At 34.6% G+C, this 15,108-nt stretch overlaps 1 protein-coding gene across 3 annotated transcripts in view; it reads left to right on the top strand.

The window, feature by feature from the left end:
• The window catches only part of LOC110462103 (multidrug and toxin extrusion protein 1-like), a 56,843-nt gene extending 44,132 nt beyond the window's left edge, over window positions 1-12,711 (top strand). Inside the window, exons 16-18 of one of the 3 annotated variants that reach the window (XM_021515933.1) lie at window positions 84-178; window positions 650-698; window positions 11,843-12,711. In XM_021515933.1, coding sequence (XP_021371608.1) covers window positions 84-178; window positions 650-698; window positions 11,843-12,312 — 614 coding nt within the window. In that variant the 3' untranslated portion in view covers window positions 12,313-12,711. Of the gene's footprint in view, window positions 1-83; window positions 183-649; window positions 699-11,842 lie in introns of all 3 variants that reach the window. The other 2 variants (XM_021515935.1, XM_021515934.1) reach the window with 2 other exon arrangements.
• The last annotated feature ends 2,397 nt before the right edge of the window (window positions 12,712-15,108 follow it).

The following is a 15,108-nucleotide window of genomic DNA, read 5'->3' as shown; positions in this document are numbered from 1 at the left end:
CTATCTGTATTTATATACTATAGTTATTGGACTGACACTTGTGTGGTATACAATATATACTAGTTAACTGTGTCGTGTTGAAGGTGCGTGGTGGGGAGTCATTGTCAGCAGTGCCCTACAGACATTTATTTACTTCGTCAGGATATTACGTACTGATTGGAAAAAGGAGGCAGAAAATGTAGGTAAAACATGACCATTGCCTGGTTCTAACACTACAAACACCTAATGATAACTTGAGTAATATAAAGGTGCGTTATGATCAAAATATACGAAAATGACTCTTCTAGAAAATATTCTATTTATCAAATTACAAATAGGGTGTATCCTATCCGTCTCAGCAGTTTGGTTTAACAACATGTTCTTGTATTTTCAATGTTTTATTTTACACAAAGAACGAAAAAGTCCTTGCGACAATGAGAAAATCTACAACAATATGTTGTTCCAAACTGTGTCATGAACAACATATTTTAGACATTGTAACTTAAGTTGATCTTCTATATGTCCCAACCGATTGGCTCGTTCTTGTTGGACGATTTCTATTGAAGTAATGAAAAATTCATATTGTATTTCATTTCATTTCATTTATTTCATTATGGCACTGTAATAATACACTGAACATTATATGATTTCTATACCTTACATTTCATAGGCTCAGATTCGAGCAGGGTTGGTGGATAAAGAAGGGGCTGTATCATCAGGTGAGTACTGCTCTACATTTTACAAAAAGACGAATAAGTACTTGTATGTATACGTGTATAATCATAAAGGTAAACAAAGTTCCTTTTTTCGTTTCACAAAGGTTCCATTAAAAAGTCAAGTAAAAAAAATGGGGATATTTCTTTATATAACCAAGATATGTAGGATTGCATATACTTGAAATAGATTTTTGCTTATAAAACAAAATAATAAACATCATGTTGAGTGTGTCTCATTCCATAAATTTTAAAAATGATTGGATTTCCCTTTCGAATGTTTATTGAGATTAAAGCGCCAATAAAATGGAGTTAAATTTTAAATTAGCTGTTTCAGATTAGACTTTTTAGTGGTCTGACACTGCATTTGTAATCTCGTATATTAAACAATTTAGAAGCTGCTTCATGTTTATTAAATGCAAAACTTACGTTTATAATGGATTTAATGATTTCCTGTTAATACAGAATCATGTGTAAGTGATGTGATAAAATAAACATCTTGGGGATGTCTAACTATTTGTTAACGTGTTTTAGACGACATTCCATATATAAGAAGAGCAGTGTTTTGAGATTGACAATCGGTGCGTGTTGTGTAAATAGAAAGATGACATGATGTGAATATTACTGTGATGCACAGCGTATCATAAAACCGAGCTCTTAAATCATTTTTATCGTAAACCGAATGTACAACTATCTTTAAGCTAGTGTACTATCTTTGATATGCAAGAAGCGGATCACTGAGTTTCGGATCCGACGGATATACTTACTACAAAAATGTAAAACTTAAATAATACACTATTTATCATCAAATGTGCATGCTTAATCCCCTTGTTTTGCCCCTTCAGCACCGAATCTTTCCAGCTATAGTTGTACTTTTGGTGAACCACTTTTTGACTAATGCCGTAAACGGTTCACAATTGTCAAGTTACAATAGGATTTGTACACATAGTTATAGCTAAACAAGCTTCTACCACAAAACGCTGTGTTATTCCACTCTCAGATCATTGTATAAGCACGCAGACTGTTAGATAAATATGAGTTATATACCACACGTGGTATATGACCTTCAAGAGTTTTGATTGGTCAAGAAGATGATCTTTGACCAGGACGACTTTTTCCACGCGCTTTTTGCCACATGCTGTTTTGTTTACGTCGTCTGCTGTCAACATCCGACAAATGTTAGTGACTTTGTGAGGTTATGCGGAAAAGGGGATTATTATGGCAATATTAAAAGAAGATGGTACTTAAAGATTTGATCACTAGTTTCAGGCAAAATTGCTACAAACGCTCGATATCGTTTCGACGTCACACCGTCGCGTGTCCAGGTCGTGAAACCAAAACAAGATCTGTCACAGTGTCGGAAAATATTTCGTTCTCCCAACGTCCCGTTATCGCTATTTGGAGGGTCTGACTATGGCTGAACTTTCACTATAAACGTCAACCATAGAACCGCCACGAAGAAACGTAGGCCTATGGTTTTGGACATTGACAGCGATAACGTCGTCTTCATCACTTGGCGGGAGGCAGACTTCGTACGATATGCTTACGCGCATATAGTCCGTGGTTAATTTATAAAAATTAATGCAATACTGCTACTCTCAATATTTAAAGTCGTTCATCTATTATATTTTTCATGAAGTTGTTACCGAAACATAAATTTTGACAATTATGAAATTTGTAAAAAAAAGAATTCANGTTACCGAAACATAAATTTTGACAATTATGAAATTTGTAAAAAAAAAGAAGTCATTTTTTATTATTAATGAGTGACTTTTTACATATGGGTCATATCACTACGCCAGCCTTGTCAACAAACACATGTGTGTATGTTATTTCCGACTGATCATGAGATTGTGGTAGAAACAGATCACACGACTCGTGGTTGTTGAGTATGGTATTTATTTCACTCTCGTTAGTTAATTTTCAAAAGTTACAGAAAGACACTCGCTAAAGCTCGTGTCTTTTGTAACTTTTGAAAATTAACTAACTCGAGTGAAATAAATACCATACTCAACAACCACTCATTGTGTAACCACTATTTATAAAACGACCAATAATACGAAAGATATAAAACAACAAAAGCATCATGGTTCATCAGAAGTGTCGGTGTTTGGTTGTTTGTCATAAGTGTATCATACAGAAATAAATACAACAAAGATATTATACATAACTAATAAAGCTGTCCAATATTCGGTAGATAAAACAGGGTCATTATAGACTGAGAAAGTTGTAACAATCTTACACGATGTTTCTCAGCTAGTTGTAAACTTCATGTATTCAACTGTTTCACACATATTTTACTATTCAAGGAATTAATAAAAACATGAACGATCTATAATTATGACGAGTATGAATAAAAAAAAAACATAAAAATAATAACTAATTAAATCCCACCTCACCTGTTTAACGTTTCGTCTGAAGTAGTGTTGTCGCCCTGATAACAATGAGGGAAAGGTTTTTTTCTGATTTAACTACGTTGTGTTTAATCTTTTTAGAAATTATGCTCACCAAGACTTTAATGTATATATATAGAAATTGTTGATGATTTTTAATGTGACAAGTCTAATTGATGAAACGACCTACCTCTATTGATGTCCTCCACCATGAGGAGGGTGAGTGAACAGTCCATGGTTGTGTTCCTTGCCCTCACAACGGCAGGTCTCGTCCACACAATGTCTCAAAGTGTTGTCACAGTTCATCTGCATCGAATCCATCTGGCAGTCAGTCCTGGCACTACATGCTTGACACAGTGATCAAAAGTTAGTTGTCGGTATGTAACATGCACTAGTATATAAAGAAACCTCACCGAACACTTGTTCCAAATTCTTTTCATTTTGAGGCATTAAAGCATTGTTATGTAATTGTATAGAATGCAAAAAAGTTATGACACAGTTGCCCCTTTTGCAACATTAACAGCCAGAAATGCGTTGAACATATTCCAGCTGGCGGGGAGGAGGAGGATATTTAGTGCACTTTCAACTTTACCGTCAATGGAAAGGTATCGATGTTTTCAGTTTCATGACACATTTAAAACGTATTATAAACAGAAAAAAAAGAAAAAAACAACAGAAAGAAAAAAATAGAAAAAACAACAGAAAGAAAAAAAATGTTTTCCTAAGAATTAACAATGTTAGTACATCACAGCATCAAGTAAATAGTCTGACATCATGTCGTGTATTTAAATCATGGTAACAGTCAAACGTAACTCAATCATTCCCCAAATATAATGTGCACATGCATTGTATGGTATGACATCAACACATTTTGAATACTCCAAACATGTATAAATTATGTATCTATATGTTGTATACTTACCAACGTTGTGCATATCCTGGTGAACGCACATTCGACCATACCGCTAACACACATAGTTTCTTTACACTCACCCTTGACCATGCAAACCTCGCCGTACACAGCGGCCGCTACGGGGAGTTGAAAGAGAAATAGATCATTCCAAAAATGAATTAAATTAAAGCAACTACTAACTGCTAATCATATTAAACCTTTATAAAAAGGACTAATAATCAAAGATAAACGCAACACACATACAGATGATAGCACCTTTGAAATTTGTTAATCGATAGAGTATGCCAAACGAACATTTCGTATATAGTTTGCATTATAAACGTTTTGAATTCTGTTTTATAACGTGGCAATAGGTACCAATCAAAGATCACGCATTTACCATTAATAAACTAAACAAGAGAACCGCGGGGCGGAACAATATACGCCCATCGAATGCAATATAGTGTTATATACTTTCTTTCATTGAAATAAGATATCTCTGCATCATTCTAAGAGTGGTTAGCTGACATGCTATAAAAAATGTAGGAGAAAATCTCAAAAAATCAAGTACTGAAATGTACCAAGGGCAATAACTTTTGGGAAAATTGTCGAATCAAAATTCTTTTAATGAAGACACATCTTCATATCATGATTATATTGTATACCAAGTTTCAAAGAGATCGGTCGAAAAATGTAGGAGGAGATTCCCGGACAAACACAAGTTAACGCCGGACGGCCGGCCGGCCGGCTGGACAACCCCATACCATAATACTTCCGTCAAATTTGACGGGCGTTAAAAAAGGGTTATCAAGTGGAAAAAATAGCCAAGTAAAGTCCTCTGAAACTGAAAATATCCAAAATAATAATGTATGTTTTAGTTCACTAGAAAGTTAAATCAACAATAATCTTCATATATACATGCACTTGACAAACTCTCCCCATAACAAACAGAGCACATATCCTTCTAGTATAACAATAATATTTTAGTGATAACAGAATTTACCAATGTTTACACCCACTCTACGATATGTTAGCTCACAAAATCAATTAAAACACATGCTTATTTATAAACATTAAAATTATTAAGTGAACGGTGTGCACTTTGTGTAGATCTCAAGATTTATGTTTTACACTCTTGACACACAAGGTGTGTTACAAGAGGTCAATATCTTAATACATTTCAATTATATACTACTCACATTGTGCTAAGGATCACCTATATTTTGAAGAAACAAATCAAAATGTTAGAAATGATATTATATTTTCCTTAAGTACTGTTTTGGGCGAATATGTTAGCCTTCCAAATCGTCCTGTGTGGGTGTGTTCAGTCAATCATAAAAGCGCGTGCACGCTTTTCCACGTGTACACCCCTTTCGAAAGCTAAGCAAGGCTAAGTAAGGCGTTGTTCAAATTGTTAAGGAAATCAATTTGATGAATATTCTTTGCGTGTTTTTGTTTTAATGTGGCACAAAGACGAACCAGACAACGGTTAAATGACGGTGAAATGAATAGGGGCATCGGGATGCTGCAAGCTAGCATGTCTCAACGTCAGGTTGCAGCAGACCTTGGAGTGTCTCAAAGTGTGGTGGCAAGAATGTGGAATCGTTTCCAAACAAACTAAAACCCTTCCAGACGTCATGCTGAAAGTCGTTCTAGGGCTACAACACAGCGCCAAGACCAATGTTTAATCATACAGGCACGGCGTTACAGGTTTTAGACTGCTACAGCTTTACGAAATGACCTTCTAAATACTTCTGGTACCCGGGTAGCCACTCAGACAGTTAGGAACCGTCTTCATGATGCTGGTTTAAGGTCACGTTGACCAGCAATACGAGTTTCCTTAACTGCCCGCCATGTTAGGGACAGATTAGATTGGTCCCAAGCTCACAGCACATGGGATTCTTCATGAAAGGGAACCGGTCCTTTTTACTGACGAGTCCAGATTCTGTCTCGACTTCACCGACAGGCGCGTTAGAGTTTGGAGACAACACGGGGAGAGATTCCAGGCAGGTAAAGTTGTGGAACATGACCGATATGGCGGAGGTTCATTGATGGTGTGGGGAGGCATAGGCTTTCGTGGGAAAACTGACCTCCATGTCTTCAATAATGGTACCGTTACGACCTGATTTACTGCGATGAAATCCTTAATGCCTATGTCAGACCCTACGCTGGCGCTATCGGCCCTGACTTCATCCTTATGGACGATAATGCTAGGCCACATAGAGCAAGGGTGACTTAGCAGTATCTACAGCAAGAGACTATTCAACGAATGGATTGGCCAGCCCGCTCGCCGGATCTAAATCCCATCGAGCAAGTGTGGGACATGCTGCAGACAGCTCGCTCTGCCAGAAATGTTCAGCCAAGAACGCTCCAGGAGATGGAAACAGCTTTGGTAGCTGAGTGGAACGCTATCCCACAAAACCAGATACGCGATCTCATTCAGGGCATGCGCAGACGTTGTGAAGCTGTAATTGCTGTGGCTCTTTTTCCGACTGTTATTATGATTTTTGCATGCTGATTCAAAAATAATCTCAGTATAAACCAAATAAAATATATATTTTCACATATGCCCAAAAATAAAACTGATCCTTAGCAAAATGTGAGTTGTATATACATAGAAAAGTGAGAACAGATTGTGTATACAACATGTAAATATATGATGCTACAGAATAATAGCACTGCATTTATCTTATGTCACTTAAAGCTTTAATTGTTTCTCTAGAAAACGACTTATTTTAGGCAAAACATTTAAATTACAAATAGAAATCATTCCTTTCAGCTTAAAATTGCTGGGGTTTGTAGTGTAATAATTATGGATATATATTTTTCTTGTTGATTATATACAAGTATTTGAGTGAGATAAATGGATTTGTCGGGTCTTTTTTAGATGACAGGACAGGCATTGTGAATTCAAAACAAGATTATTGCTATGGTAGAGTATATCAATAGAACATTGAACTATATAAAAAAGAAGTAAGTTGTCTGAAAGTAATTTGCATTCGCGCCTAAAAAGGCCTCGTATACAACACGAATATTTGGAATATCATTATTTCAAAGCTTACAAAAAATCTTCTTTTGGTATTTGTTACATAATTCACAATAATTATGAACTAGGTATATTGAATTCATGGCGTTATTCTTCGTAGCATTGTTAAAACACCCAGAGTTGTTACATTTTGATGTCATATACGTCGAGCCGTCAGGATTTCTATTTTCAATGGAACATATATGTTCTGCCACATTTTACATGATACTGAGAATGTGAACAATAACTGATGTTATTTTTTTTTTTATATTTGTGTCACCAAAATGCAAATAAACTGTTTAGTAATAAAATAAAAAAGCTGGTTTAGTGTTAGGTTTGTGTTTTTTGTGGATAGTTTGAAGTTCACGTTGCCACTACTAGCAGAACCAAACTACATATAAATGAAATAGTATGCCATTAGTTATGTGTAATCCCAGCAGGATAATCACTTTATTACGATTAACGTTTTACTAATGTTTTTCTTGTATTCAAACTAATGGCTGCATTAACAACAATAGAAGTCGTGTTAAATCAATGATTGTACTAAAAAGTGGTTTAACTATCAACACTGACCGGTCGTACTTAAAATATAACTTAAGTGAGCTATTGCTGACTGTAGAGCTGTGCAATGTTGATTGCAAATTATTATATAATAAAGACGTAATAAAAATTGGCATTGTAAACTCTCAAAGCTGAATCACGTTATTATACACTTACCAACGACGCCTACGAAAACCAAAGCGAAGGTGGAGTTCCTTTTTTTTTAATTTATTTTTTTATTTTATTTTTTCAAAGTATTTTTCACATTACAGTAACATATACATTTCATTATACATAATGAATCCCACTTTCACACATACTTTCATACTTATTTATATTGCTCTTTTTGTAAGTGGTATTTTATTTTATTGTAATGTTATATTAGAAAGGAAGGAAAATCAGAAAAGAGAAACAAGAAAACAAAGAAATAGAGGAAAATAAAGATAGGTAAATGGACAGAAAGAAAGACAGACAGACAGACAGACAGACGGAAAGATAGACAGACAAGAGGAGAAGTACCAGTATTAAACAAACCAATTTAAAGGAGAGAAGTCTGGTAATATATAGGTGTCAGTAGCTAAGTAATTAAGATAATACATTGAATGTTTAAATTTTGTCTCTTTTTTTTTCAAATAAATTAAAATTAGATCAAACATATAAACAATCGGCAAAATGTAGGTCTAGGAAATATCAATAAGCCTTTTCCATTTTTCTCACTCATTCTGGAAGTTAATGAGATATATTTCGTCTTTACTATTTGCAATATATTTTTGAATACTGTAATGTTCTTTAATTGAACTTTTAATTCCTTGTATAGATAAAGGCACTTTAAGACATCTTGCCTTGTATATATACTGTTTTATTATTAAAATAATACTATTGTCACTTTTATTAAGTCCATTATAGTTATAAAAACCAAAAAGAAATGTTTGTTTATTATAATCAAATGGAATAATCAATGCATCTAATAAGAACTCAAAATTTTGTAAAAGATTTTGTACTTTGTCACATTCCCATAATACATGCTCTATTGTCTCTATTTCTAGTTTACACAGTTCACAGTAAGGGCTATCTACTATTCCTGCCTTAAACAAATATGCATTAGTTGTCAAAATGTGCTGATTAATTCTGTACTGGAACCACTGTAATTTGGTATTTTTCGTAATTCTAAATGGCATTATATATATTTTTTTCCAAACTTCATCATCAAATTGAAATATATCATCCCATTTTTTTTTACCTGTTGAAATAGTATCATTTTTACAAAATAAGCTATAAAAATCTCTTATCCCCTTTTTGTTTTTCAAAAACATTTCTATATTAATTGGTAAAAATGGATAGTTAACCTCTACATTTGACATATCTTGTTGTATAATATACTCTCTAATGGCAGTAATTAGACCCTGGTATCGCAAAAAGTTTGTATTAATATCATAAATCTGTTTGAATTCTTGAAATGTGTAAAAAGCATAGGTATTTCTGTCTCTGATTAGATCATCAATTACAATTATTCCTTTATTGTACCATTCCCTGTAAAATATACTTCTATTTTCTATTGATTTTTTTTTTGTTATACCAGATGGGCATTTTGAACTTACTGCTAGGGGACTTATATTTTTCAATAATTTTTCTCCGTGCCCTAAATACATCAATCCAGAACAGATATTTAGTTTTATTTTGACATTTTGAAATATAATCAGTTCCACAATTTGCCAGAATGTTTTTATCACAATATAATTTTAAGATCACTTGCCATTTACCAGAATTCATATATAACCTCCTTACCACACGTTAATTTTAACGAGTCAATAAACGACTGTACATGTAACATTTTAAGACCCCCTTTTACATAATCTTTAACAATGACATCTCTCTTAGCTTTATCTATTTTACTATTCCACAGAAAATTAAAAAGCTCTATATTTAATTTTTTAAGAAAACAATCATCTGGATTTGGTAAAGAGATAAAAAGGTGGTTGAATTGTGAAATTAATAATGATTTTATGATATGTATCCTACCAATAGGAGTCAACAATCTTCTTTTCCAGGTTTTAATCAAAGTTTTGAGTTTTACAAATTTCTTATCGTAATTCAATTTTGTTATCCTATGTAAATCTACATCAAACTCAATACCTAAAAGTGTAAATTTCCTATCCCCCCACTGCAAATTCAATTCAGGATAAAGAATTTCATCACTGTATTTTTTACTACCTATCCAAATAACATGTGTCTTTTCTATGTTTATTTTGAGTCCAGAAATATTTGCAAAACTTTTCAATTCTTTAATTGCCTCTTTTAATGAAATTTGTGTGCCATCTAAAATCAATGTAGTGTCATCAGCATACTGGGAAAGTAAAAGCGGGCAATTGTCAATATTAATACCATTTATATGTTTATTATTTCTCAGTCTTACAGCTAAAATTTCAGCGCATAATATGAATATATATGGAGCTATTGGATCCCCTTGCCTGCAACCTCTTTTAATATCGAAAAAAGATGATAAATTTCCCCCTTGATTTATTGCAGACTTTGCGTTTGTATGAAAGACTTTTACCCATTTTTTTATGCCATTGCCAAATTTAAAATAATCAAGAACTTTTTCAATAAATTTCCAGGACACTGAGTCGAAAGCCTTTTCAAAATCTATAATTAACAACATTCCTGGTATATTATTTTCATCTGTATATTGCATGACATCATAAACTAACCTAGTATTCTCCCCAACATAACGACCCGAAATAAAACCTCTTTGATCTGTGTTTATTATACTATTTAAAACTGTTTTTATTCTCCCTGCTGTTGAACCCGATGCAGTTTTATATATAATATTCAGAAGAGAAATTGGTCGCCAATTTTTTAGAAACTGTCTTGGTTTATCCCCTTTAGGTATACATGTTATTATTCCCTGTCTTTGTGTAACTGACAATTGCCCATTAGGGTAACCAAAATTGATTGATCTCACTATAAAGTTATTCAGCTGTTTCCAGAAACATTTTAAAAATTCAACCGTAAAACCATCAGAACCAGGGCTTTTCCCATTTTTCATATTATTTAATGTATGTGATGCTTCTTTAAGAGTTATAATGCCCTCTAAACTATCAGATTCTATATTATTCAGTCTAGGAACATGAAAGTCATGTAAAAAGTTGTCTAAATTAACATCATCTATATTACCATCTTTGGTATATAAAGACTCATAAAATAATTTAACTTCTTTAAGTATCTCATTTTGATTAGTTATTATATAAGGTGGAGTTCATTGTCTGTCCGGAGTCTCTGAGATCTGGTGTTTAGCACGACTGACCTTTGTCCTTATATACTGATCCGTTACCTAGCATAACCATGTATCTTCATAATATAACAACTGCCAGCTAGCTGAGATCGTGGTAGAATGGCACGATCTGAGGGTTACCAACACAAACGTGACGCCTCTTCTATCAATTCGGACAACCTATATATATAATTAGCAGATTTTAGTTTCAATACAGTTTTGACGTGACCCCCGCCGTATCACACCCCACAACCCGTATCAGCCCTCTCCGTATCAGCCCGCAAAACCCGTTTCACACCCCTTTTGGAAATGTTTCGTTTTTCAAAAGAAAAATAGATCATAAGAAAGTAGATCTTTCCGTATTTTATGAGTAAGTATTTAATAAACAGAATAAAACATGTCTTTTTCCATAACACACCAAGACCAATATCAGGCCTCGGCCTTTCGGCCCTCGGGCTGATATTGGAGTCCCGGGTTGATACTGGATGGGATATGGAAAAAAGCATTATTATTCTCTATATATCATGCTTCACTGTCAAAGGTGAACGTTTCACACGCACACAGGGGATTGCACCTTTAACAGTTAGTAATAGATAGAGTAAGCCAAAACTGATTTACACTGCACCAGACAGCTGTTTCGTCCTTCTAGGACTCATCGCTGATGCTTGGGGCCAACAAGTTTGAAATCCAATTAGGTCTTAACCACTGTTGAAAGAGGAGGGAGGGGAAGGGGGGGGGGTGCATAATAACCTTTAAAATGACCCTTAAAACTCATAATTGTTTTTGTAAGATATGTGGAGATATACTTTTCCGTTAATGAGATGTAAGTCACTATTCACTACCGAGGACTGATGAAAACAAAATATATAATATATCCTTTAATGATAATGATAATAAGAATGTGTTTGTTTTGTCAAGGTGATAATGATAATAAGAATGTGTTTGTTTTGTCAAGGTGATAATGATAATAACAATGTGTTTGTTTTGTCAAGGTGATAATGATAATAACAATGTGTTTGTTTTGTCAAGGTGATTCCTCCATTGTCTTGATGAGTGAACTTCATGGCAGTAAGACAAGGTTAATTGATGACGAATCGCTCACCACTAGAGGAACACAATGCTATGGTGTACTGTCGAATCACGAGTGTATCTCACCGCCTGGTGAGAAGCAAGACTATTCGGCAATGTCGAACTCAGACATTCCTAACCAACAGCCGAAAGTCGCCGACAAAAACGATGACTATCACAAACTACCGAATTCATCCCCGAGTTGGAAGAGGACTTTGACATACAGAGTTATTTTAGTGTCCGTTTTGGTAGCCATTTTAGTCGCCGGAATTGTGATAAAACTGCACTTTGACCAGTTTGGGGACACTGATGAAAAACTGTGTAGTGACAACAATAGTATAAACTGTGTTCCTGGTGATCTTGACTTTCTTAATCTTGATGAGATCAAGAACGAACTGTTTGGTAAAAACCATCCTCAGACATTTGGTTGACGTGTTAATGGAAACAACAGAATATGAAGCCAGATACACGGTAACCGATTGTGGTCGAACATACACAACATCAATACCATGCATTGTGTCCCGGTCTGTATAAGAGAACACTACAAATATGGTGTCGTCGTGTTTTTTTTTATATTTAACCATCACAAGGACTTTGAAATGTTTTTCTGATTGTAAATATATATATACTTGAAACGAAGCAACGAAGTTTAGTTAGTTTCAAATTAAATAACCATAAACAAGACATGCTATACTCAAATATCAAAATGTATATTTAGAATAATAAAATTGTAATTTTCAGCGTCCATTGTAATGATCTGCTTTTACATTTTACACTGCCCTTTTTCCATATTCTGGTATTATGACTTACAATGGAGTCAGACTGTTGTAATCCTGGTGAAGGGAAGAATATTATGATTGCAGAATATCCTAATCAGTGAACGCATTCACTTCTCATGACCCGAAGTCTGAATCAAATTAACAAGGCACCACGGTGAACGTTAAAGCGATATCAAGGTGAATTATATCTTTAATGTTTCTTTTTCAAATACTGCATAAATATATGAAATGAGTCTCCTAATGGAAGGTGACGGTCGGATTGTGCTAATATGTAATAGGGAATCATAAAGTAATATGTTTACGTCATTCTGATAACGCATGAGCATGTTATCATTTCATTGTAAACTAAGTGGCTTTCAGTGGAAGTGTGGGCGAGTGAAAACTGATACTACGTCAGCTACTTGCCAACTGGTCGAGAGATATTTCCGGGATTATGTAGAGGAAGCATTATTGCAGATGGGAAGTACTAGTGGGGCGACACCTGAAGGGGTGTCACAGATGGAATGAAGTTTAGAGGGCAATAACTCTGTTTAAACACGGGTAAAACAGCTATTCAACATGACATTGAAGAAATTGTTTGAGTGTTTTAACAAATTTGACCCCTTTGAACCTTGAATAAAGGTCAAGGACGTTTCCTTTTCCACAATTTGTCTGGCATGATGCTGCCGTAAAGGCAAAGAAAACGAAATGGACGAAATTTACCATCGGACCATGTGAGCTAACAAGAGTAGCGTAGTACGGAATAATATACGCCCGTCGAATGCCATATAGTGTTATATATTAACTTGCATTAAAATAAGATTTACATCACCTTAAGAATGGCTAGCTAGCATGCTATAAATCTCACCTTTCATTACAAAGTCAATGTTCGATTTTCTTTAATTTTCTAACAGTTTGAGGAAAACAAGTAATCAAAAGATTAGTCTCCAACTCATTAACACAAATTGATATCATGAAGCCTACCAAGTTTCAAAGAAATCGGTCGAAAAATGTAGGAGTAGATCGCCGGACAAAAATCAAATACTGAAATAAACAAAGGGCCATAACTTTGGCAACAATTGTCAAATCAAAATTCTTTTCAGGGAAACACAACAACATGTCATGATAATAAAGCCTAACAAGTTTCAAAGAGATCGGTCCATAAATGTAGGAGGAGATTGCCGGACAAACAAAACTTTACGCCGGCCGGCCGGTCGGACGATGCCATACCATAATACTCCCGTCAAATTTGACCGGCGTATAAAAATTGGATCAGTGGACAGTTTCTTATGATCATTGCTACATATCTGTATTACCAGGGTAGGAACAGATGACTGTGATGTCATATACATGACATTTTGAAATTTTGGATGTTATGTCACTGTTTATCTATTTAAGAATCAGTGTCTGTTGCTAAAAAAAATATAAGCTGAAGTTTCGATAGGATTTCTGTTGTTCATTATCACTGTGTAGGACTGACACCGGATACAGATAATACCGAAGCGGGCATGGACGCTAGGCGCAGACAAGCCACGGGATGTTTTACAATAAACAATGATGTATGTGATGCAGATGATTTGTAAACTATTTCATGCGATTTGAAGATATTGGTAAACAAGGGGCCAAATGGACCTGCATCGCTCACCTGGTATTAATCTCACACTTGTAATCTTAAACGTGGACTAAAATACAGCTAGAGGCAGAATATCAGTGTTTGATTCATAAGAACATATTAAAAGATTTAGACATGACGCCTGTGACCTTGAATGTCGAACAGGGACATTAGGTTGAACAGATTTTATAGTCTTCATTCCCAGCATGCTTTCCCAAAATATCATTACCCTGGACCTTTTGGTTATACAGAACAAGTCATTTAAAGATTTAAATTAATATTGACCACTATGACCTTGAATATGGACGAAGGTAATTCATTTTAACAAACTTGGTAGCCCTTCATCCCAGCCTGTTAATTGCCAAATATCAACACCCTTGGCCTTTTGCTAATTGAGAAGTCGTTTAATGTTTTTTTTTAATTATTTGACCCCTGTGACCTTGAATGTCGAACAGGGACATTAGGTTGAACAGATTTTATAGTCTTCATTCCCAGCATGCTTTCCCAAAATATCATCACCCTGGACCTTTTGGTTATACAGAACAAGTCATTTAAAGATTTATATTAATATTGACCACTAGGACCTTGAATATGGACGAATGTAATCCATTTTAACAAACTTGGTAGCCCTTCATCCTAGCATGCTTCTTGCCAAATATCATAACTCAATGCCTTTTGGTTATTTAGAAGAAGTTGTATAACGGTTTCAAACATATTTGACCCCTGTGACCTTGAATATAAGTTAAGCTCATTAATTTGAACAAACTTGGTAGCACTTCATTCCAGCATGCTACTGGCCAAATATCATCACCCAGGGCGTTTTGGTTATTCAGAAGAAGTTGTTTTTAAGTTTTTAA

This window comes from Mizuhopecten yessoensis, unplaced genomic scaffold (genome assembly GCF_002113885.1).
Source record: "Mizuhopecten yessoensis strain PY_sf001 unplaced genomic scaffold, ASM211388v2 scaffold10747, whole genome shotgun sequence".
Classification (NCBI taxonomy): Eukaryota; Metazoa; Mollusca; class Bivalvia; order Pectinida; family Pectinidae; genus Mizuhopecten; species Mizuhopecten yessoensis.
This window is presented reverse-complemented; position numbering and strand designations above follow the sequence as displayed.